Raw genomic sequence first — 22,463 nt, forward strand, 5'->3', positions numbered from 1 at the left:
GGGAACAGTCCACACCAAACAGAAGGGGTGGAAGGTAGGGAACAGTCCACACCAAACAGAGGTGGAAGGTGGGGAACAGTCCACACCAGACAGAAGGGGTGGAAGGTGGGGAACAGTCCACACCAAACAGAAGGGGTGGAAGGTGGGGAACAGTCCACACCAGACAGAAGGGGTGGAAGGTGGGGAACAGTCCACACCAGACAGAAGGGGTGGAAGGTGGGGAACAGTCCACACCAAAGACAAGTGGTGGAAGGTGGGGAACAGTCCACACCAGACAGAAGGGGTGGAAGGTGGGGAACAGTCCACACCAAACAGAGGTGGAAGGTGGGGAACAGTCCACACCAGACAGAAGGGGTGGAAGGTGGGGAACAGTCCACACCAAACAGAAGGGGTGGAAGGTGGGGAACAGTCCACACCAGACAGAAGGGGTGGTAGGTAGGGAACAGTCCACACCAGACAGAAGGGGTGGAAGGTGGGGAACAGTCCACACCAGACAGAAGGGGTGGAAGGTGGGGAACAGTCCACACCAAAGACAAGGGGTGGAAGGTGGGGAACAGTCCACACCAGACAGAAGGGGTGGAAGGTGGGGAACAGTCCACACCAAAGACACGGGGTGGAAGGTGGGGAACAGTCCACACCAGACACAAGGGGTGGAAGGTGGGGAACAGTCCACACCAAAGACACGGGGTGGAAGGTGGGGAACAGTCCACACCAGACAGAAGGGGTGGAAGGTGGGGAACAGTCCACACCAAAGACACGGGGTGGAAGGTGGGGAACAGTCCACACCAAACAGAAGGGGTGGAAGGTAGGGAACAGTCCACACCAAACAGAAGGGGTGGAAGGTGGGGAACAGTCCACACACGACAGAAGGGGTGGAAGGTGGGGAACAGTCCACACACGACAGAAGGGGTGGAAGGTGGGGAATGCATGTTAACAATCTTGTAACCCACCTGATAGTTCAGAGTGTTATGGAAACCTGGGCATACCCGACATACACACACCCAGGAAAGGGGAATATAGCTACCTGTATCGGCTGGGGGGTCAGAATGGTCACACATTAAATCCCACTTCAAGATAAAGGGGAATATAGCTACCTGTATCGGCTGGGGGGTCAGAATGGTCACACATTAAATCCCACTTCAAGATAAAGGGGAATATAGCTACCTGTATCGGCTGGGGGGTCAGAATGGTCACACATTAAATCCCACTTCAAGATAAAGGGGAATATAGCTACCTGTACCGGCTGGGGGGTCAGAATGGTCACACATTAAATCCCACTTCAAGATAAAGGGGAATATAGCTACCTGTATCGGCCGGGGGGTCAGAATGGTCACACATTAAATCCCACTTCAAGATAAAGGGGAATATAGCTACCTGTATCGGCTGGGGGGTAAGAATGGTCACACATTAAATCCCACTTCAAGATAAAGGGGAATATGGCTACCTGTATCAGCCGGGGGGTCAGAATGGTCACACATTAAATCCCACTTCAAGATAAAGGGGAATATAGCTACCTGTATCGGCCGGGGGGTCAGAATGGTCACACATTAAATCCCACTTCAAGATAAAGTGGTGAACGTGGGAGCTTCAAAACCACAAACACAGTCAAACAAACAAACAAACAAAACAAACTACAGGACAATGCAAATTGCATTTGTACAAATGTGTGTTTTTATTGGCGTTGACAGGCGAAGCAGATTGACACAGTGTACATGGTGGATGAGGGGGAGGAAGGGTTCTTGCCAGCCCTGAAGAGGATCTGCCAGGAGGCGGAGGAGGCTGCCGGGTCTGGATACAAACTGCTGATCCTCAGCGACCGCAAGGCTGGCCACGCCTGGGTGCCTGTCAGGTAGGTGTTCCACCACGCTGGGGTGTGTGTGTGTGTGCTGGGGTTCAAGTCCCAGATATATGGACCAGGATACACTGTAGTGCGCGCACACACACACACACGCCTGTGGATCAGCAGTCTTGTGTTTGAAATAGTTCAGATTTGATTGTGAGCACCATTGGTTCTTTGTTGTAATTTTACTGGTGGAATAGTTAGTTCCTGTTATTTTGTCTCTATTCTTTTTTTTTTCTTTTTCTTTGCTAATTGAGGAGAGAGGAATATGGAAAGTAGTGATGATTTTAGGCATGGGTGGGGGTGGGGAAGGTGATGGATTTTCATCTAAAATCACAATTGTGGATAGACGTTAAACGAACGAACGAGCAAAATTGTTTTATTGAACATAGGCCATTGGCCACAATACAGAACAGGGTGAGGGGAGGGAAGGGGGCAAGGGAGGGACGGCGTTGGGGAGATGATGGGATTGGGTGGGGGAAGAGGCTGGGGGTATACAAGGGTTTAGCAAAGAATTTTCATTATCATTAACATGGATGTTTCTTAAAGTCCAGCCAACCTCATTGGTTTTAATAGGGTTGTAAGCACACTCCAATCTGTCCCACAGGACCTGAAAAATAGAAAATCATCATTGGAAGCGAAATCGGCTCAAGTTTATACTCTCAGTCATGCACAAAAACCTCGGATTTACCACTGGAGTTAACAATTATTCAAAGCAGTACGCATATATATTCACAGACATGTACACGCATATAAGCTAATACACACAAACACCAAAAACAGCTGGCATCTCACACATCACAGGCGCAAAGTGAGAATGCCCAATCAGCAACCCATTTCTCAGATCCTCTAAAGCCTTTGTGAAAAGTCCAGCAAGACTGAAAATGGGCATATCGAGACATACACTGAGAGAAAGGAGCGACAAAAACTCTGATGTCCTCGGGATACAAAGGTGTTGTGAAAGGGATGAAATCAATCTTCATTCAATATTAATAATGATGTTCAACAAAAGAAGGAATGAACTCACACACACACACACACACGCACACATATGCACGCACACACACGCACAGAGACACACACACATTATGTTAATTGTGGTTATGCAGCTCTGTGGTGGACAGTGATAACAATGATACTTATGTTTATTGTGGTTGTGCAGCTTTCTGCTGGACAGTGATGATGATACTGGTTATTATTAATGTCATTGTGGTTTTGATGATGATACTGGTTATTATTAATGTCATTGTGGTTTTGATGATAATACTGCTTATTATTAATGTCATTGTGGTTTTGATGATGATACTGGTTATTATTAATGTAATTGTGGTTTTGATGATAATACTGGTTATTATTAATGTAATTGTGGTTTTGATGATAATACTGGTTATTATTAATGTAATTGTGGTTGTGCAGTTATGGGCTGAACAGTGATGATAGTGATGATGTTGAGTGATGATGTTCAGTGATGATGTTGAGTGATGATGTTCAATGATGATGTTCAGTGATGATGTTCAGTGATGATGTTCAGTGTGGTTGTGTTGATGATGTTCAGTGATGATGTTCAGTGTGGTTGTGTTGATGATGTTCAGTGATGATGTTCAGTGTGGTTGTGTTGATGATGTTGAGTGATGATGTTCAGTGTGGTTGTGTTGATGATGTTCAGTGATGATGTTGAGTGATGATGTTCAGTGTGGTTGTGTTGATGATGTTCAGTGTGGTTGTGTTGATGATGTTCAGTGATGATGTTCAGTGTGGTTGTGTTGATGATGTTGAGTGATGATGTTCAGTGATGATGTTCATTGTGGTTGTGTTGTTGATGTTGAGTGATGATGTTGAGTGTGGCTGTGTTGATGATGTTCAGTGATGATGTTCAGTGTGGTTGTGTTGATGATGTTCAGTGATGATGTTGAGTGATGATGTTGAGTGTGGTTGTGTTGATGATGTTCAGTGATGATGTTCAGTGATGATGTTGAGTGTGGTTGTGTTGATGATGTTCAGTGATGATGTTGAGTGATGATGTTCAGTGATGATGTTGAGTGTGGTTGTGTTGATGATGTTCAGTGATGATGTTGAGTGATGATGTTCAGTGATGATGTTGAGTGTGGTTGTGTTGATGATGTTCAGTGATGATGTTGAGTGTGGTTGTGTTGATGATGTTCAGTGATGATGTTCAGTGTGGTTGTGTTGATGATGTTCAGTGATGATGTTGAGTGTGGTTGTGTTGATGATGTTCAGTGATGATGTTCAGTGTGGTTGTGTTGATGATGTTCAGTGATGATGTTCAGTGTGGTTGTGTTGATGATGTTCAGTGATGATGTTCAGTGTGGTTGTGTTGATGATGTTCAGTGGTTCAGTGATGATGTTGAGTGTGGTTGTGTTGATGATGTTCAGTGATGATGTTCAGTGATGATGTTCAGTGATGATGTTGAGTGTGGTTGTGTTGATGATGTTCAGTGGTTCAGTGATGATGTTGAGTGTGGTTGTGTTGATGATGTTCAGTGATGATGTTCAGTGATGATGTTCAGTGTGGTTGTGTTGATGATGTTCAGTGATGATGTTCAGTGATGATGTTGAGTGTGGTTGTGTTGATGATGTTCAGTGATGATGTTGAGTGTGGTTGTGTTGATGATGTTCAGTGATGATGTTCAGTGTGGTTGTGTTGATGATGTTCAGTGATGATGTTGAGTGTGGTTGTGTTGATGATGTTCAGTGATGATGTTCAGTGATGATGTTGAGTGTGGTTGTGTTGATGATGTTCAGTGATGATGTTCAGTGTGGTTGTGTTGATGATGTTGAGTGATGATGTTCAGTGATGATGTTCAGTGTGGTTGTGTTGATGATGTTGAGTGATGATGTTCAGTGTGGTTGTGTTGATGATGTTCAGTGATGATGTTCAGTGTGGTTGTGTTGATGATGTTCAGTGTGGTTGTGTTGATGATGTTCAGTGATGATGTTCAGTGTGGTTGTGTTGATGATGTTGAGTGATGATGTTCAGTGATGATGTTGAGTGTGGTTGTGTTGATGATGTTCAGTGATGATGTTGAGTGATGATGTTGAGTGTGGCTGTGTTGATGATGTTGAGTGTGGTTGTGTTGATGATGTTGAGTGTGGTTGTGTTGATGATGTTGAGTGTGGCTGTGTTGATGATGTTGAGTGTGGTTGTGTTGATGATGTTGAGTGATGATGTTCATTGTGGTTGTGTTGTTGATGTTGAGTGATGATGTTGAGTGTGGCTGTGTTGATGATGTTGAGTGTGGCTGTGTTGATGATGTTGAGTGATGATGTTGAGTGTGGTTGTGTTGATGATGTTGAGTGTGGTTGTGTTGATGATGTTGAGTGTGGCTGTGTTGATGATGTTGAGTGTGGCTGTGTTGATGATGTTGAGTGTGGTTGTGCAGCTCTCTGGTGGCGGTGGGTGCGGTGCATCATCACCTGATTGACAAGAAACTCCGCATGAAAGTTGGTCTGATTGTGGAGACAGGAGAGGCAAGGTTGGTCCATGTTTTGTTTTTGTTTTGTTTTGTTTTTTTTTTTTGTCCCTACATTCAGTTGGACATTGGACTTGTGATCCAGTGTTGACCAGTGAAGGTTCCAGGCCCTGTTTTGGTGTGGTGCTGTGTCCTTGAAAGACTCTTCACTCTGTGTTACCTCACTACCCAGGTGTCAATTGGTGCGTCAGCTTTGGTCGGGAAGGTTGATACGGCAAACGGAGAGGATTAGGCCCTGACTTCCTGTGCCAAGCCCTAGACTCAGTGGACCTGAATTCACTGTTCCAATGGGCTTAAAAGGCTTAGGGACCTTTAACATAAAGGTTTAATATTATGTCCACCATCATCAGGTGACAGGTATTATCATCCTAGGAAAGTGGGGGAGGGAGGGGGGGACCTGTCTGACGCTGCAATAACACCATCAGAATGACCACACAATCTATTGCGGTCATGTGGCACCAAAAGTGGGTCATGGTGACACATATTTGGCTAACTTGTACTTGTGTGATGGCATCACAATACTGAGGTCATGTGTTCATCATAGGTGTTTGGTGGTTCCTGCTGCTGATTTATGTGTTAGTGATAATGATAATTTAATTGACATAGCACGCTATCACACGCACACACATGCACACACACAGAAACACCACACACACACACATGCACATACACGCACACACATACACACACACACACAACACAAACACCACACACAAGACTGACACTCATCACACACCACATCACACCACATCACACACCACATCACACACCACACCACACCACATCACACACCACATCACACCACATGCATGTTGTTGATTCCCCTTGTGGCAGGGAGGTGCACCACATGTCTACTACACTCAGCTACACTACTTTAAATACACACACACACACACACACATAGACTGTCACACACATACACACACACACACACACACTCACACTCACACCACACACACACCACACACACACACACACACACACACACACACACACACACACACACACACATACATACACACACACAACATAAACACACAGAAACACCACATACAACAGAACACTTTGTGCGTGTGTGTACATTTATGGCTTCCATGTTCTTTACCCGTCAATGTTGTGATTATGCACGTGGACCAGATTTCTCAAATTTGAGATACTAAAGTTATTCTGATCATACCTTATCACACACATGACACCACCAGCATGTTGTTGATTCCCCCGGTGCGGTGGCAGGGAGGTGCACCACATGTGCCTGCTGCTGGGCTACGGGGCGGACGCCATCTGCCCCTTCCTGGTGCTGCAGATGGTGCGCAGGCTGCGGGACAAGGGCCTGCTGGATCCCCCGCTGTCCAACGAGGAGATCTACATGAACTACCGCGCTGCCTGCGCCCGGGGCATCTCCAAGGTCATGGCCAAGATGGGCATCTCCACTCTGCACAGCTACAAGGTGGGTGTTTTGTCGTCCTTGTTGTGTGGTGGTGTGGTGTGTTGTGCTGTGTGCTACAGTATTGTGTTGTGTGGTGTTGTGTTGTGTTGTGTGCTACAGTATTGTGTTGTGTGGTACAGTATTCTGTTGTGTGGTATTGTGTTGTGTTGTGTGATGTTGTGTTGTGTTGTGTGCTACAGTATTGTGTTGTGCTGTGTGCTACAGTATTGTGTTGTGCTGTGTGCTACAGTATTGTGTTGTGTTGTGTGCTACAGTATTGTGTTGTGTGCTACAGTATTGTGTTGTGCTGTGTGCTACAGTATTGTGTTGTGCTGTGTGCTACAGTATTGTGTTGTGCTGTGTGCTACAGTATTGTGTTGTGTGCTACAGTATTGTGTTGTGCTGTGTGCTACAGTATTGTGTTGTGTTGTGTGCTACAGTATTGTGTTGTGTGCTACAGTATTGTGTTGTGCTGTGTGCTACAGTATTGTGTTGTGTGCTACAGTATTGTGTTGTGTGGTATTCTGTTGTGTGGTGTTGTGTTGTGTGGTGTTGTGTTGTGTTGTGTGCTACAGTATTGTGTTGTGTTGTGTGGTGTGCTACAGTATTGTGTTGTGTTGTGTGGTACAGTATTCTGTTGTGTTGTGTGGTGTGCTACAGTATTGTGTTGTGTTGTGTGGTACAGTATTCTGTTGTGTGCTACAGTATTGTGTTGTGTGGTGTGCTACAGTATTGTGTTGTGTTGTGTGGTGTGCTACAGTATTGTGTTGTGTTGTGTGGTACAGTATTCTGTTGTGTGCTACAGTATTGTGTTGTGTGGTGTGCTACAGTATTGTGTTGTGTTGTGTGGTACAGTATTCTGTTGTGTGCTACAGTGTTGTGTTGTGCTGTGTGCTACAGTATTGTGTTGTGTTGTGTGCTACAGTATTCTGTTGTGTGGTATTGTGTTGTGTGGTATTCTGTTGTGTGGTGTTGTGTTGTGTTGTGTGCTACAGTATTGTGTTGTGTTGTGTGGTACAGTATTCTGTTGTGTGGTATTGTGTTGTGTTGTGTGATGTTGTGTTGTGTTGTGTGCTACAGTATTGTGTTGTGCTGTGTGCTACAGTATTGTGTTGTGTGCTACAGTATTGTGTTGTGTGGTATTCTGTTGTGTGGTGGTGTATCGTTCAGTATTGTATGGTATCATATTGTATGGTGTTATATGGTAGTGTATGGTAAGGTATGGTATTGTATTGTGTGGTATTGTATGGTAAGCAGTTATATTGCATGGAATGGTGTTGTATGGTATGGTATGGCTTGGTATTGTATTGTATTGTCACAGCAGATTTCTCTGTGTGAAATTTGGGCTCTTCTCTCCAAGCAGGGTGCACTGCCACAGTGAGAACACCACTTTTTTTCTCTTTTTTTTCCTTTTCTTTCTCCCTGTGAGTGCATTTGTTTTCCTTTCAGAGTAGATTTTTCTGCTGAATGTTGTGAGGGACAACCCTTTGTCGCTGTGGGATCTTTTTCATGTACTATATAGACATTTGTTAAAGTATTAATTTTCACATTTAAGTGTTATAGTAACAGATAAGAGAGGAGAGTTGAATGCTGAGTTGGGGGGGGGGGGGGGGGGGCAGCGTTATTGAGTGGTGATTTGTGATGTGTGTTACAGGGGGGAGGTTGAATGGTGAGTTGTGGGAAACAGGGTTATTGAGTGGTGATTTGTGATGTGTTGTGTGTTACAAGGGGGAGGTTGAATGGTGAGTGGGGGGAAACATGGTGAATGAGTGGTGATGTGTGGTGTGTTGGGGGAGGGAGGGAAAACGGTTAGTGATGTGTGGTGTGTTGGGGGAGGGAGGGAAAACAGGGTTAGTGATGTGTGGTGTGTTGGGGGAGGGAGGGAAAACAGGGTTAGTGATGTGTGATGTGTGGTGTGTTGGGGGAGGGAGGGAAAACAGGGTTAGTGATGTGTGGTGTGTTGGGGGAGGGAGGGAAAACAGGGTTAGTGATGTGTGATGTGTGCTGTGTTGGGGGAGGGAGGAAAAACAGGGTTAGTGATGTGTGGTGTGTTGGGGGAGGGAGGGAAAACAGGGTTAGTGATGTGTGATGTGTTGGGGGATGGAGGGAAAACAGGGTTAGTGATGTGTGATGTGTTGGGGGATGGAGGGAAAACAGGGTTAGTGATGTGTGATGTGTTGGGGGATGGAGGGAAAACAGGGTTAGTGATGTGTGATGTGTTGGGGGAGGGAGGGAAAACAGGGTTAGTGATGTGTGATGTGTTGGGGGATGGAGGGAAAACAGGGTTAGTGATGTGTGATGTGTGCTGTGTTGGGGGAGGGAGGGAAAACAGGGTTAGTGATGTGTGGTGTGTTGGGGGAGGGAGGGAAAACAGGGTTAGTGATGTGTGGTGTGTTGGGGGAGGGAGGGAAAACAGGGTGTGTGATGTGTGGTGTGTTGGGGGAGGGAGGGAAAACAGGGTTAGTGATGTGTGGTGTGTTGGGGGAGGGAGGGAAAACAGGGTTAGTGATGTGTGGTGTGTTGGGGGAGGGAGGGAAAACAGGGTTAGTGATGTGTGATGTGTGCTGTGTTGGGGGAGGGAGGAAAAACAGGGTTAGTGATGTGTGGTGTGTTGAGGGAGGGAGGGAAAACAGGGTGTGTGATGTGTGGTGTGTTGGGGGAGGGAGGGAAAACAGGGTTAGTGATGTGTGGTGTGTTGGGGGAGGGAGGGAAAACAGGGTTAGTGATGTGTGATGTGTTGGGGGATGGAGGGAAAACAGGGTTAGTGATGTGTGATGTGTTGGGGGATGGAGGGAAAACAGGGTTAGTGATGTGTGATGTGTTGGGGGATGGAGGGAAAACAGGGTTAGTGATGTGTGATGTGTTGGGGGAGGGAGGGAAAACAGGGTTAGTGATGTGTGATGTGTTGGGGGATGGAGGGAAAACAGGGTTAGTGATGTGTGGTGTGTTGGGGGAGGGAGGGAAAACAGGGTTAGTGATGTGTGGTGTGTTGGGGGAGGGAGGGAAAACAGGGTTAGTGAGTAGTGATGTATGGTGTGTGTAACAGTGCGGAGTTGAACGGTGAGTTGGGACAGGTGGTTTGTGGTGAGTGGTGACATGTGGTGTGTGTGACATTGCGGAGTTGAAAGGTGAGTTGGGACAGGTGGTTTGTGGTGAGTGGTGACGTGTGCTGTTGCAGGGTGCCCAGATCTTTGAGGCGGTGGGGTTGAGCCAGGAGGTGATAGACCTGTGTTTTGAGGGGACCCCTTCACGCATCGGTGGCGTCACCTTCCAGATCCTGGGGCAAGAGGTGGGATGGTCATCGTCATGACAACTCCTCTTTGTTGTCTGTTGTGTGGGTGTGGTGTGGAGGGGCATGCTTGAAATGTGTGTGTGTGTGTGTGATGGATTATTGTCATGTTATTTGGCAGAAAAACTGTGTGTGTATGGATGTGTGTGATGGATTATTGTCATGTTATTTGGCAGAAAACCTGTGTGTGTATGTGTGTGTGTGATGGATCATTGTCATGTTATTTGGCAGAAAAACTGTGTGTGTATGTGTGTGTGTGATGGATTATTGTCATGTTATTTGGCAGAAAAACTGTGTGTATGGATGTGTGTGATGGATTATTGTCATGTTATTTGGCAGAAAAACTGTGTGTATGGATGTGTGTGTGTGATGGGTTATTGTCATGTTATTTGGCAGAAAAACTGTGTGTATGGATGTGTGTGTATGTGTGTACATGTTTGATGGATTGTTATCATATCTCTTATCAGTAAACTGTGTGTGTATGTTTGTGATAGATTATTGTCATGTCACTTGGCAGTAAACTGTGTGTGTGTGTGTGTGATGGATTGTTGTCATGTCACTTGGCAGAAAACTGTGTGTGTGTGTGATGGATTGTTGTCATGTTACTTAGCAGTAAACTGTGTGTGTGTGTGATGGATTGTTGTCATGTCACTTGGCAGTAAACTGTGTGTGTGTGTGATGGATTGTTGTCATGTCACTTGGCAGTAAACTGTGTGTGTGTGATGGATTGTTGTCATGTTACTTGGCAGTAAACTGTGTGTGTGTGTGTGTGTGTGGTGGATTGTTGTCATGTTACTTGGCAGTAAACTGTGTGTGTGTGTGTGTGTGATGGATTGTTGTCATGTTACTTGGCAGTAAACTGTGTGTGTGTGTGTGTGTGTGTGATGGATTGTTGTCATGTTACTTGGCAGTAAACTGTGTGTGTGTGTGTGTGATGGATTGTTGTCCTGTTACTTGGCAGTAAACTGTGTGTGTGATGGATTGTTGTCATGTCACTTGGCAGTAAACTGTGTGTGTGTGATGGATGGATTGTTGTCATGTCACTTGGCAGTAAACTGTGTGTGTGTGTGTGATGGATTGTTGTCATGTTACTTGGCAGTAAACTGTGTGTGTGTGTGTGTGTGTGTGTGATGGATTGTTGTCCTGTTACTTGGCAGTAAACTGTGTGTGTGTGTGTGTGATGGATTGTTGTCATGTCACTTGGCAGTAAACTGTGTGTGTGTGTGTGATGGATTGTTGTCATGTCACTTGGCAGTAAACTGTGTGTGTGTGTGTGATGGATTGTTGTCATGTTACTTGGCAGTAAACTTTGTCTCTGTGTTTGTGTGAAGGATTGTTGTCATGTCACTTGGCAGTAAACTGTGTGTGTGTGTGTATGTGTGATGGATTGTTGTCATGTCACTTGGCAGTAAACTGTGTGTGTGTGTGTATGCGTGATGGATTGTTGTCATGTCACTTGGCAGTAAACTGTGTGTGTGTGTGTGATGGATTGTTGTCATGTCACTTGGCAGTAAACTCAATGTCTGTGTGTGTGTGTGCGTCAGGCAATGAACCGTCACCGCAAGGCGTACGAGAAGCGTGACTGCGATAACCAGCTGATCATGAGTCCCGGGCAGTACCACTGGCGCAATGGTGGGGAGAAGCACATGAACGACCCACTCAGCATCGCCAACCTCCAGGTGCAGGGTCATTCTTTCTGTTTGTAACCGTTTGTCTGTCTGTCTGTCCCTCCTTTTCTCTGTCTCTTCTTTCATATTTGTGCTCACTCTGTGTGTGTGTGTGTACATGTGTGTGCACATGTGTATATGTTTGTGATTTTGAGTGCACACACTTCCTCATACGTATGTTCTTTCTTTTTAGCGTCTTCGCTGTTGGTGATATTTGATGCTTATACATCATCATATGTGTGTATGTGTATGCATAATTTTAAGTGGTTTTCTCTCCAGTTAGTATTTCTGCGAGTCATGGAAACTGAGAAAGACCCCCCCCCCCTCGCCACACACACACACACACACACACACACACACACACACACACTCCAGTAGGCAAGAGCACTGAAGAGATGAAGACCACATTGGTGGTTATTACAAATTTCTTTATTTCATTTTTTTTTTTTTAATTTTCGTCACCTGGCTTGTTCCAACAGGACGCTGCCCGAAGCAACAGTCGTGATGCCTTCAGCCGCTTCTCAGAGTCGGCGTGGGCAAGTGCCAAGAAGTGCACCCTGCGTGGGCAGCTGGATTTTATCTACCAGGAGAAGGCCATTGACATCGCTGAGGTGGAGGAGGCCAAGGAAATTGTCAAGAGGTTTGCTACAGGTGAGGCATTTGTTCAGGCTAAAAGAAATTGTCAAGACGCTTGCTTCGGGTAGAAATTTCAGGCTAAAAGAATTTGTCAGGAGAAGCTAGAAGAAATTGTCAAGAGGTTTGCTACAGGTCAGAAAATTCAAGCTAAAAGTTAATTGTCAAGACGTTCGCTTCGGATAGGAATTCCAGGCTGAAAGACATTGTCATGAGGTTTGCTACAGTGAGAAATTCTAGGCTTAAAGAAATTGTCAAGATGTTTGCTTTGGGTAGAGATTTCAAGGCCAAAAGAAATTGCTAAGACATTTGCTTCTGGGTAGAAAATTTCGGCTGAAAGACATTGTCAAGTGGTTTGCTACATTGGAGAAACTGTTAGACTAACGGGGATTGTCAAGAGTTTGTCAGGAGGTTTGCTTCATGTGAGGCTAAAAGAAATAGTCAGGAGGTTTGCTTCATGTGAGGCTAAAAGAAATAGTCAGTAGGTTTGCTTCATGTGAGAAATTTCAGGCTAAAAGAAATAGTCAGGAGGTTTGCTTCATGTCAGAAATTTCAGGCTAAAAGAAATAGTCAGTAGGTTTGCTTCATGTCAGAAATTTCAGGCTAAAAGAAATAGTCAGTAGGTTTGCTTCATGTCAGAAATTTCAGGCTAAAAGAAATAGTCAGGAGGTTTGATTCATGTGAGAAATTTCAGGCTAAAAGAAATAGTCAGTAGGTTTGCTTCATGTCAGAAATTTCAGGCTAAAAGAAATAGTCAGTAGGTTTGCTTCATGTCAGAAATTTCAGGCTAAAAGAAATAGTCAGGAGGTTTGCTTCATGGGAGAAATTTCAGGCTAAAAGAAATAGTCAGGAGGTTTGCTTCATGTCAGAAATTTCAGGCTAAAAGAAATAGTCAGTAGGTTGCTTCATGTCAGAAATTTCAGGCTAAAAGAAATAGTCAGGAGGTTTGCTTCATGGGAGAAATTTCAGGCTAAAAGAAATAGTCAGGAGGTTTGATACAGGTGAGAACTTTGAGGTTACAAGAAACTATCAAGAAGTTTGCTACAGATGAGAAATTTCATAAACATATATCTATATGTATATATATATATGTGTGTGTATATATATGTATATATATATATATATATATATATATATATTGTGTGTGTGTGTGTGTACAGGAGCCATGAGTTTCGGCAGCATTTCCCTGGAGGCGCACACCACGCTGGCTATCGGCATGAATCGCATCGGTGCCAAGTCCAACACTGGGGAGGGAGGGGAGAACCCTGAGCGCTACCTGAACCAGGACCCGGACTTTAACACACGCTCCAAGATCAAGCAGGTGGCGTCGGGCCGCTTTGGTGTGACCAGCTCCTACCTGTCGCATGCTGATGAGCTGCAGATCAAAATGGCCCAGGGTGCCAAGCCGGGCGAGGGGGGAGAACTGCCCGGGTACAAGGTGAGAGTTGTGGCCCCTCTTTTTGTTTTTTTTGGGGGTGGGGGAGGGTTGGGGGGGGCGGGAGGGGGGGAGTTACTGAAAATATATTATGATTTGCTTCAACATTGTTTCTTCATATTTTTTCTCCCCTTTTTTCGTTGTTTGTTGGGTTTTTTGTTGTTTTTTTCCTTTTAACCAAAAGTATATGTGTATGTACACAAATGTGTATGTATGTGTGTGTGTGTGTATATAAGTGGGGGACCAGGGGGGGATTCCTTGGTACAAGGTTAGGGCTAAAAAGAAAAAAAGACTGCAAAAAGGGAGACCCCCAAAAAATTCAAGAAGTATTCAATGAATTTAATGAGATGCAGTTTCTTTGTCGAGGTAAGATAAAATGCATTTGCTACAAGTTTAAGGAAAGTGATTTAATGAAGAGGACGTGGAAAAGTTGTGATGTCAGTGTCTGATTGGTATTGTGTTTACAGGTGTCAAAAGAGATTGCCAAGACCCGTCACTCCGTCCCAGGTGTGGGTCTGATCAGCCCTCCCCCTCACCACGACATCTACTCCATTGAGGATCTGGCTCAGGTGTGTGTGTGTGTGCACATGTGTGTGTGGACATATGTGTTATGTAGATTTGATTTTGACAGTAATAAAGATTGTTTCAGTAGTGTGTTATGTATTGTGTCAGTAATGAGTTACAAAGATTGTCACTAATTTGTAGTATTGCTTCTGTAATGTGTGTTGTAGATTGTGTCAGTAATTTATAGCATCGCTTGTTTCAGTAATGTGGATTGCATCAGTTACACGTTCTGTGGATTCCATCAGCAATGTGTTGCACAGAGTGTGCCAATAATGTGTTTTGTAAATTGCGTCAGTAACTTGTTACAGAGATTGTGTTAGTAATGCGTTGTATAAATTGTGTTAGTAATGTGCTACGTAGATAGCGTTGGTAATATGTAATGCAGTAATGTGTTAGGTACAATTGTGTCAGCAATGTGTTCTGTAGACATGTGTATCTTTCAGCTGATCTATGACCTCAAGTCAGCCAATCCCAGTGCACGCATCAGCGTCAAACTGGTGTCGGAAGTGGGCGTGGGCATTGTGGCTTCTGGTGTGGCAAAGGTCAGTACCAGATATATCTATGTCTATATATATTTGTGTGTGTGTGTGTGTATCCATGATGTCAATAAAAAATCTAAACAAGAGAGGCAAGGCCTTCAAGACTCACTTGTGACACACACTTTCTACAACAATTGAATCAAAACACACAAAAAATCAATTGCAAAACATAAGTCATGTGCACCTCCCAACATAGAAATATAGATCACACAAAGTTGTGTTGGATTTCACATTGTTGTTGTTGTTTTTTTGTTTTTGTTTTTTCACTTATTTTTTTTCAAAATTAAAGTCACAAAGGAAAAAAATAATTTCTAACTCACACTTGCTTTTGTTTAAATGAAAGAAGAAATGCACCGAAGTGTGACCAACATACACACACAGACACACACAAGATAGGTAATAAAGTTAAGTTACATTTTATACATGTATAAATATATAAGATGTAACTGAACTTTTTGTTAAACTACTCTGCATTGTAAGCTTAATCATAGAGAAATTAACTCATTTATTTTGTTGATATTTTTATGGCAGTTTGGGGCATAATCCAGTAAGTGATGAGGCGTTAAACAAATCTTTCTCTGAATAAACATTTAACGGTCTCCTTCTCCAATTTCCATCACATGTTATCGTGTATTGTCGATTGAATATAGGATTGAACGGGCAGGTCAACAACTTGAAACAAAATGGCGTCATTCGCGTTCGCAAAAAATATGAGCACACGCTTTGAGTGTGTATAAATATGTGTACGCATTTGATTTTTGCCCATGACCTTCAGGGCTCAGCCAATAGATCTATAAAGTCCACTCATAGTACTGATTTTAGTATTCTCTGAAAAAGACCACTTGGGCGAATGAACATAGTGAAAGCCCTGTACACAGAGTAAAACACACAAGCTTTTTATGTATTGAGTATAATTTCAAAATGTAATGTTAAAGATGAGAAAGATCAATTTAAAGCAAATTAAGCCCCCTAGCATTAATTACAGATTAATTTCCCTTTTTTACTATCTGTACCAAAGACATGCGAAATAAATATAACTTCCATGCTTAGCAAAAGAAGTTCCTGTTTGAACAAAAAATGATAAAAATGACTGCTCTTGTTGTTGTGTCAGAATATCAGATCAAAGTGCCAAGTTTAGAGAATAAAAAAAATATAGATATAACAGTAAATTCAGTTTGCATATAATTAGGCTTCTTTTTTTTTCTTTTTTTTTGTGCCCATCCCAGAGGTGCAATATTGTTTTAAAGAAGATGACTGGAAAGAACTGAATTTTTCCTATTTTTATGCTAAATTTGGTGTCAACTGACAAAGTATTTGCAGAGAAAATGGCAATGTTAAAGTTTACCACGGACACACACACAGACAGACAACCGAACACCGGGTTAAAACATAGACTCACTTTGTTTACACAAGTGAGTCAAAAAGCCAGTATGACCAGTGCCTTCTGTGCACCCCCTAGCCCCTCTCCATGATGACAGCAAGTCAGAGTTCATCACTGTCTGTTGTTGTTGTGATTACAATGAGGAGGAGGAGGATGACAGGGTAAGGTGGAGCATGTCACCATCTGTTGTTGTTGTGATTACAATGAGGAGGAGGAGGATGACAGGGTAAGGTGGAGCATGTCACCATCTGTTGTTGTTATGATGATGATGATGATGATGATGACAGGGCAAGGCAGAACACATCACTGTTGTTGTTGTGGTGGTGGTTATGATAACAACAATGATGATGATGATGATGATGACAGGGCAAGGCAGAACACATCACTGTTGTTGTTGTGGTGGTTATGATAACAATGATGATGATGATGATGATGACAGGGCAAGGCAGAACACATCACTGTTGTTGTTGTGGTGGTTATGATAACAATGATGATGATGATGATGATGACAGGGCAAGGCAGAACACATCACTGTTGTTGTTGTAGTGGTTATGATAACTGTGATGATGATGATGATGACAGGGCAAGGCAGAACACATCACTGTTTGTTGTTGTAGTGGTTATGATAACAGTGATGATGATGATGATGATGATGATGACAGGGCAAGGCAGAACACATCACCATCTCGGGTCATGACAATGATGATGATGATGATGACAGGGCAAGGCAGAACACATCACCATCTCGGGTCATGACGGCGGCACAGGCGCCAGCAGCTGGACAGGCATCAAGAACGCAGGGTTGCCATGGGAACTGGGCATCTCGGAGACCCACCAAACCCTGGTGCTGAACGAACTGCGGTCACGGGTCGTGCTGCAGGCTGATGGCCAAATCCGATGTGGTGAGAGGTGGTGGTGGTGGTGGTGGTGGTGGGGGGAGAGGATGTGGGGAGAGATGGTGGTAGTGGTGGTGGTGGGGGCAGAGGATGTGGGGAGAGATGGAGGTGGTGGTGGCAGTGGTGGGAGAGCTTCACCTCACATGTTGCTGTGTCATTTGGGTTTTTCCTTTGTACCGAAATTTCAGAAGGCGCCATGGCAGAATAGGTTAGGGATGATGGCCAGATCTGATGTGAGTAATTTGGAGGTGGTGGTGGTAGTGGGAGAGCTTTGCTTTACATGTCGCCATGTCATTTAGTTTGTTCCTTTTGTAGTGAAATTTCAGGAGGCACTGTGATAGAATAGGTTAGGGATTTGGCTTCTGGTGTCAATGTTCACCATGATCAGGGTTCAGGTTAGGGATGTGGCTTCTGGTATCAATGTTCAGCAGTGACCAGAGTTCAGGTTAGGGATGTGGCTTCTGGTATCAATGTTCCCCAGTGACCAGGGTTCAGGTTAGGGATGTGGCTTCTGGTATCAATGTTCAGCAGTGACCAGGGTTCAGGTTAGGGATGTGGCTTCTGGTATCAATGTTCAGCAGTGGTCAGGGTTCAGGTTAGGGATGTGGCTTCTGGTATCAATGTTCAGCAGTGACCAGGTTTCAGGTTAGGGATGTGGCTTCTGGTATCAATGTTCAGCAGTGACCAGGGTTCAGGTTAGGGATTTGCCTTCTGGTATCAATGTTCAGCAGTGACCAGGGTTCAGGTTAGGGATGTGGCTTCTGGTATCAATGTTCAGCAGTGACCAGGGTTCAGGTTAGGGATGTGGCTTCTGGTATCAATGTTCAGCAGTGACCAGGGTTCAGGTTAGGGATGTGGCTTCTGGTATCAATGTTCCCCAGTGACCAGAGTTCAGGTTAGGGATGTGGCTTCTGGTATCAATGTTCAGCAGTGACCAGGGTTCAGGTTAGGGATGTGCCTTCTGGTATCAATGTTCAGCAGTGACAGGGTTCAGGTTAGGGATGTGCCTTCTGGTATCAATGTTCAGCAGTGACCAGAGTTCAGGTTAGGGATGTGGCTTCTGGTATCAATGTTCAGCAGTGACCAGGGTTCAGGTTAGGGATGTGGCTTCTGGTATCAATGTTCAGCAGTGACCAGGGTTCAGGTTAGGGATGTGGCTTCTGGTATCAATGTTCAGCAGTGACCAGAGTTCAGGTTAGGGATGTGGCTTCTGGTATCAATGTTCAGCAGTGACCAGGGTTCAGGTTAGGGATGTGGCTTCTGGTATCAATGTTCAGCAGTGACCAGGGTTCAGGTTAGGGATGTGGCTTCTGGTATCAATGTTCAGCAGTGGTCAGGGTTCAGGTTAGGGATGTGGCTTCTGGTATCAATGTTCACCAGGGTTCAGGTTAGGGATGTGGCTTCTGGTATCAATGTTCAGCAGTGACCAGAGTTCAGTTTAGGGATGTGGCTTCTGGTATCAATGTTCAGCAGTGACCAGGGTTCAGGTTAGGGATGTGGCTTCTGGTATCAATGTTCAGCAGTGACCAGAGTTCAGTTTAGGGATGTGGCTTCTGGTATCAATGTTCAGCAGTGGTCAGGGTTCAGGTTAGGGATGTGGCTTCTGGTATCAATGTTCAGCAGTGACCAGAGTTCAGTTTAGGGATGTGGCTTCTGGTATCAATGTTCAGCAGTGACCAGGGTTCAGGTTAGGGCTGTGGCTTCTGGTATCAATGTTCAGCAGTGACCAGGGTTCAGGTTAGGGATGTGGCTTCTGGTATCAATGTTCAGCAGTGGTCAGGGTTCAGGTTAGGGATGTGGCTTCTGGTATCAATGTTCAGCAGTGACCAGGTTTCAGGTTAGGGCTGTGGCTTCTGGTATCAATGTTCCCCAGTGACCAGGGTTCAGGTTAGGGATGTGGCTTCTGGTATCAATGTTCAGCAGTGACCAGGGTTCAGGTTAGGGATGTGGCTTCTGGTATCAATGTTCAGCAGTGACCAGGGTTCAGGTTAGGGATGTGGCTTCTGGTATCAATGTTCAGTAGTGACCAGGTTTCAGGTTAGGGATGTGGCTTCTGGTATCAATGTTCAGCAGTGACCAGGGTTCAGGTTAGGGATGTGGCTTCTGGTATCAATGTTCAGCAGTGACCAGAGTTCAGGTTAGGGATGTGGCTTCTGGTATCAATGTTCAGCAGTGACCAGGGTTCAGGTTAGGGATGTGGCTTCTGGTATCAATGTTCAGCAGTGATCAGGGTTCAGGTTAGGGATGTGGCTTCTGGTATCAATGTTCAGCAGTGACCAGGGTTCAGGTTAGGGATTTGCCTTCTGGTATCAATGTTCAGCAGTGACCAGGGTTCAGGTTAGGGATGTGGCTTCTGGTATCAATGTTCAGCAGTGACCAGGGTTCAGGTTAGGGATGTGGCTTCTGGTATCAATGTTCAGCAGTGACCAGGGTTCAGGTTAGGGATGTGGCTTCTGGTATCAATGTTCAGCAGTGACCAGGGTTCAGGTTAGGGATGTGGCTTCTGGTATCAATGTTCAGCAGTGACCAGGGTTCAGGTTAGGGCTGTGGCTTCTGGTATCAATGTTCAGCAGTGGTCAGGGTTCAGGTTAGGGATGTGGCTTCTGGTATCAATGTTCAGCAGTGACCAGGTTTCAGGTTAGGGATGTGGCTTCTGGTATCAATGTTCAGCAGTGGTCAGGGTTCAAGGCTGCATTTCGGCATCGTGTTGTGTCCATGGGAAAAAGGACTTTACAGGATTTTCCTCACTCCATCCAGGTGTGACTGGGTGCCTGACTTGAGGTGAGGAAGGGTGAAAGCAGCAGGAGAAGAGGATCAGGCCCCCCTTCCTGTGCCCAGTCCTAGATAGTCATTCTGAATTTTACTGTCTTTATGGCTATGAAAGGTTATCAGACCTTTGACGGTGATTTTTGGCCTATAAAGCCATACATCATGTGTTGTGGATGTGGTCATCATGTGTTGTGGATGTGGTCATCATGTGTTGTGGTCATCATATGTTGTGGATGTGGTCATCATGTGTTGTGGATGTGGTCATCATGTGGATGTGTCATCATGTGTTGTGGATGTGGTCATCATGTGTTGTGGATGTGGTCATCATGTGTTGTGGTCATCATATGTTGTGGATATGGTCATCATGTGTTGTGGATGTGGTCATCATGTGTTGTGGATGTGGTCATCATGGGATGTGGTCATCATGTGTTGTGGATGTGGTCATCATGTGATGTGGTCATCATGTGTTGTGGATGTGGTCATCATGTGATATGGTCATCATGTGATGTGGATGTGGTCATCATGTGATGTGGATGAGGTCATCATGTGTTGTAGATGTGGTCATCATGTGTTGTGGATGTGGTCATCATGTGTTGTAGATGTGGTCATCATGTGTTGTGGTCATCATGTGATGTGGTCATCATGTGTTGTGGATGTGGTCATCATGTGATGTGGTCATCATGCGTTGTGGTCATCATGTGTTGTGGTCATCATGTGTTGTGGATGTGGTCATCATGCGTTGTGGTCATCATTTGTTGTGGATGTGGTCATCAGGTGTTGTGGATGTGGTCATCATGTGATGTCATCATGTGATGTGGATGTGGTCATCATGTGTTGTGGATGTGGTCATCATGTGATGTGGTCATGTGATGTGGTCATCATGTGGTGTGGTCATGTGATGTGGTCATCATGTGTTGTGGATGTGGTCATCATGTGTTGTGGTCATCATGTGATGTGGTCATCATGTGTTGTGGATGTGGTCATCATGTGTTGTGGTCATCATGTGTTGTGGATGTGGTCATCATGTGATGTGGTCATCATGTGTTGTGGTCATCATGTGTCGTGGATGTGGTCATCATGTGTTGTGGTCATCATGTGATGTGGTCATCATGTGATGTGGTCATCATGTGTTGTGGATGTGGTCATCTTGTGATGTGGTCATGTGTTGTGGTCATCATGTGGTGTGGATATGGTCATCATGTGTTGTGGTCATCATGTATTGTGGATGTGGTCATCATGTGATGTGGATGTGGTCATCATGTGTTGTGGATGTGGTCATCATGTGATGTGGCTATGGTCATCATGTGTTGTGGTCATCATGTGTTGTGGATGTGGTCATCATGTGATGTGGATGTGGTCGTCATGTCTTGTGGTGGTCATGTGTTGTGTGTTGTGGTCATCATGTGTTGTGTGTTGTGGTGGTCATGTGTTGTGTGTTGTGGTGATCATGTGTTGTGGTCATTGTGTGTTGTGGTGGTCATGCGTTGTGTGTTGTGGTGGTCATGTGTTGTGGTCATCATGTGTTGTGTGTTGTGGTGGTCATGCGTTGTGTGTTGTGGTGGTCATGTGTTGTGGTCATCATGTGTTGTGTGTTGTGGTGGTCATGTGTTGTGTGTTGTGGTGGTCATGTGTTGTGGTCATCATGTGTTGTGTGTTGTGGTGGTCATGTGTTGTGGTGGTCATGTGTTGTGGTCATCATGTGTTGTGTGTTGTGGTCATCATGTGCTGTGTGTTGTGGTCATCAGGTCGTGACGTGGTGGTTGCGGCACTCCTGGGTGCGGATGAGTTTGGCTTTAGCACGGCACCGCTGATCGTCCTGGGCTGCACCATGATGAGGAAGTGTCACCTCAACACCTGCCCTGTGGGCGTGGCCACACAGGTGAGGCAGGAATGTCAGCACAAACACCACAGCACCTTTCTGTTGTTTCTAGTGGTGATTAATCATTTTGGTATCAAATAAAACCAGTTTCTTTGTCAAATCTGTCAGTCATTTTCTTCAGCTTTCAACTCCATCACAGTGTCTTTTCATCCGTCAAAGACATAAGGAATGAGTGTGAAAATGTACATTTAAAACGAAGATAGAAAGGTGAAAAGCCAGGCAGAAAGGTGTCAGCATAGGTGAAAAGCCAGGCAGAAAGGTGTCAGCATAGGTGAAAAGCCAGCCAGAAAGGTGTCAGCATAGGTGTCAGCATAGGTGAAAAGCCAGAAAGGTGTCAGCATAGGTGAAAAGCCAGGCAGAAAGGTGTCAGCATAGGTGAAAAGCCAGAAAGGTGTCAGCATAGGTGAAAAGCCAGAAAGGTGTCAGCATAGGTGAAAAGCCAGGCAGAAAGGTGTCAGCATCGGTGAAAAGCCAGCCAGAAAGGTGTCAGCATAGGTGAAAAGCCAGGCAGAAAGGTGTCAGCATAGGTGAAAAGCCAGCCAGAAAGGTGTCAGCATAGGTGAAAAGCCAGGCAGAAAGGTGTCAGCATCGGTGAAAAGCCAGAAAGGTGTCAGCATCGGTGAAAAGCCAGAAAGGTGTCAGCATAGGTGAAAA

The 22,463-nt window shown here is 44.9% G+C and overlaps 1 protein-coding gene across 1 annotated transcript in view; it reads left to right on the forward strand.

The window, feature by feature from the left end:
* The window catches only part of LOC143282637 (uncharacterized), a 196,627-nt gene that overhangs the window by 100,286 nt on the left and 73,878 nt on the right, over positions 1-22,463 (forward strand). The window contains exons 15-25 of the mRNA XM_076588286.1: positions 1,689-1,849; positions 5,242-5,334; positions 6,565-6,778; positions 9,936-10,046; positions 11,591-11,725; positions 12,193-12,364; positions 13,507-13,784; positions 14,249-14,350; positions 14,789-14,887; positions 16,987-17,167; positions 21,676-21,809. Coding sequence (XP_076444401.1) covers positions 1,689-1,849; positions 5,242-5,334; positions 6,565-6,778; positions 9,936-10,046; positions 11,591-11,725; positions 12,193-12,364; positions 13,507-13,784; positions 14,249-14,350; positions 14,789-14,887; positions 16,987-17,167; positions 21,676-21,809 — 1,680 coding nt within the window. The remainder of the gene's footprint in view (positions 1-1,688; positions 1,850-5,241; positions 5,335-6,564; positions 6,779-9,935; positions 10,047-11,590; positions 11,726-12,192; positions 12,365-13,506; positions 13,785-14,248; positions 14,351-14,788; positions 14,888-16,986; positions 17,168-21,675; positions 21,810-22,463) is intronic.

This window comes from Babylonia areolata, chromosome 6 (genome assembly GCF_041734735.1).
Source record: "Babylonia areolata isolate BAREFJ2019XMU chromosome 6, ASM4173473v1, whole genome shotgun sequence".
Lineage (NCBI taxonomy): Eukaryota > Metazoa > Mollusca > Gastropoda > Neogastropoda > Buccinidae > Babylonia > Babylonia areolata.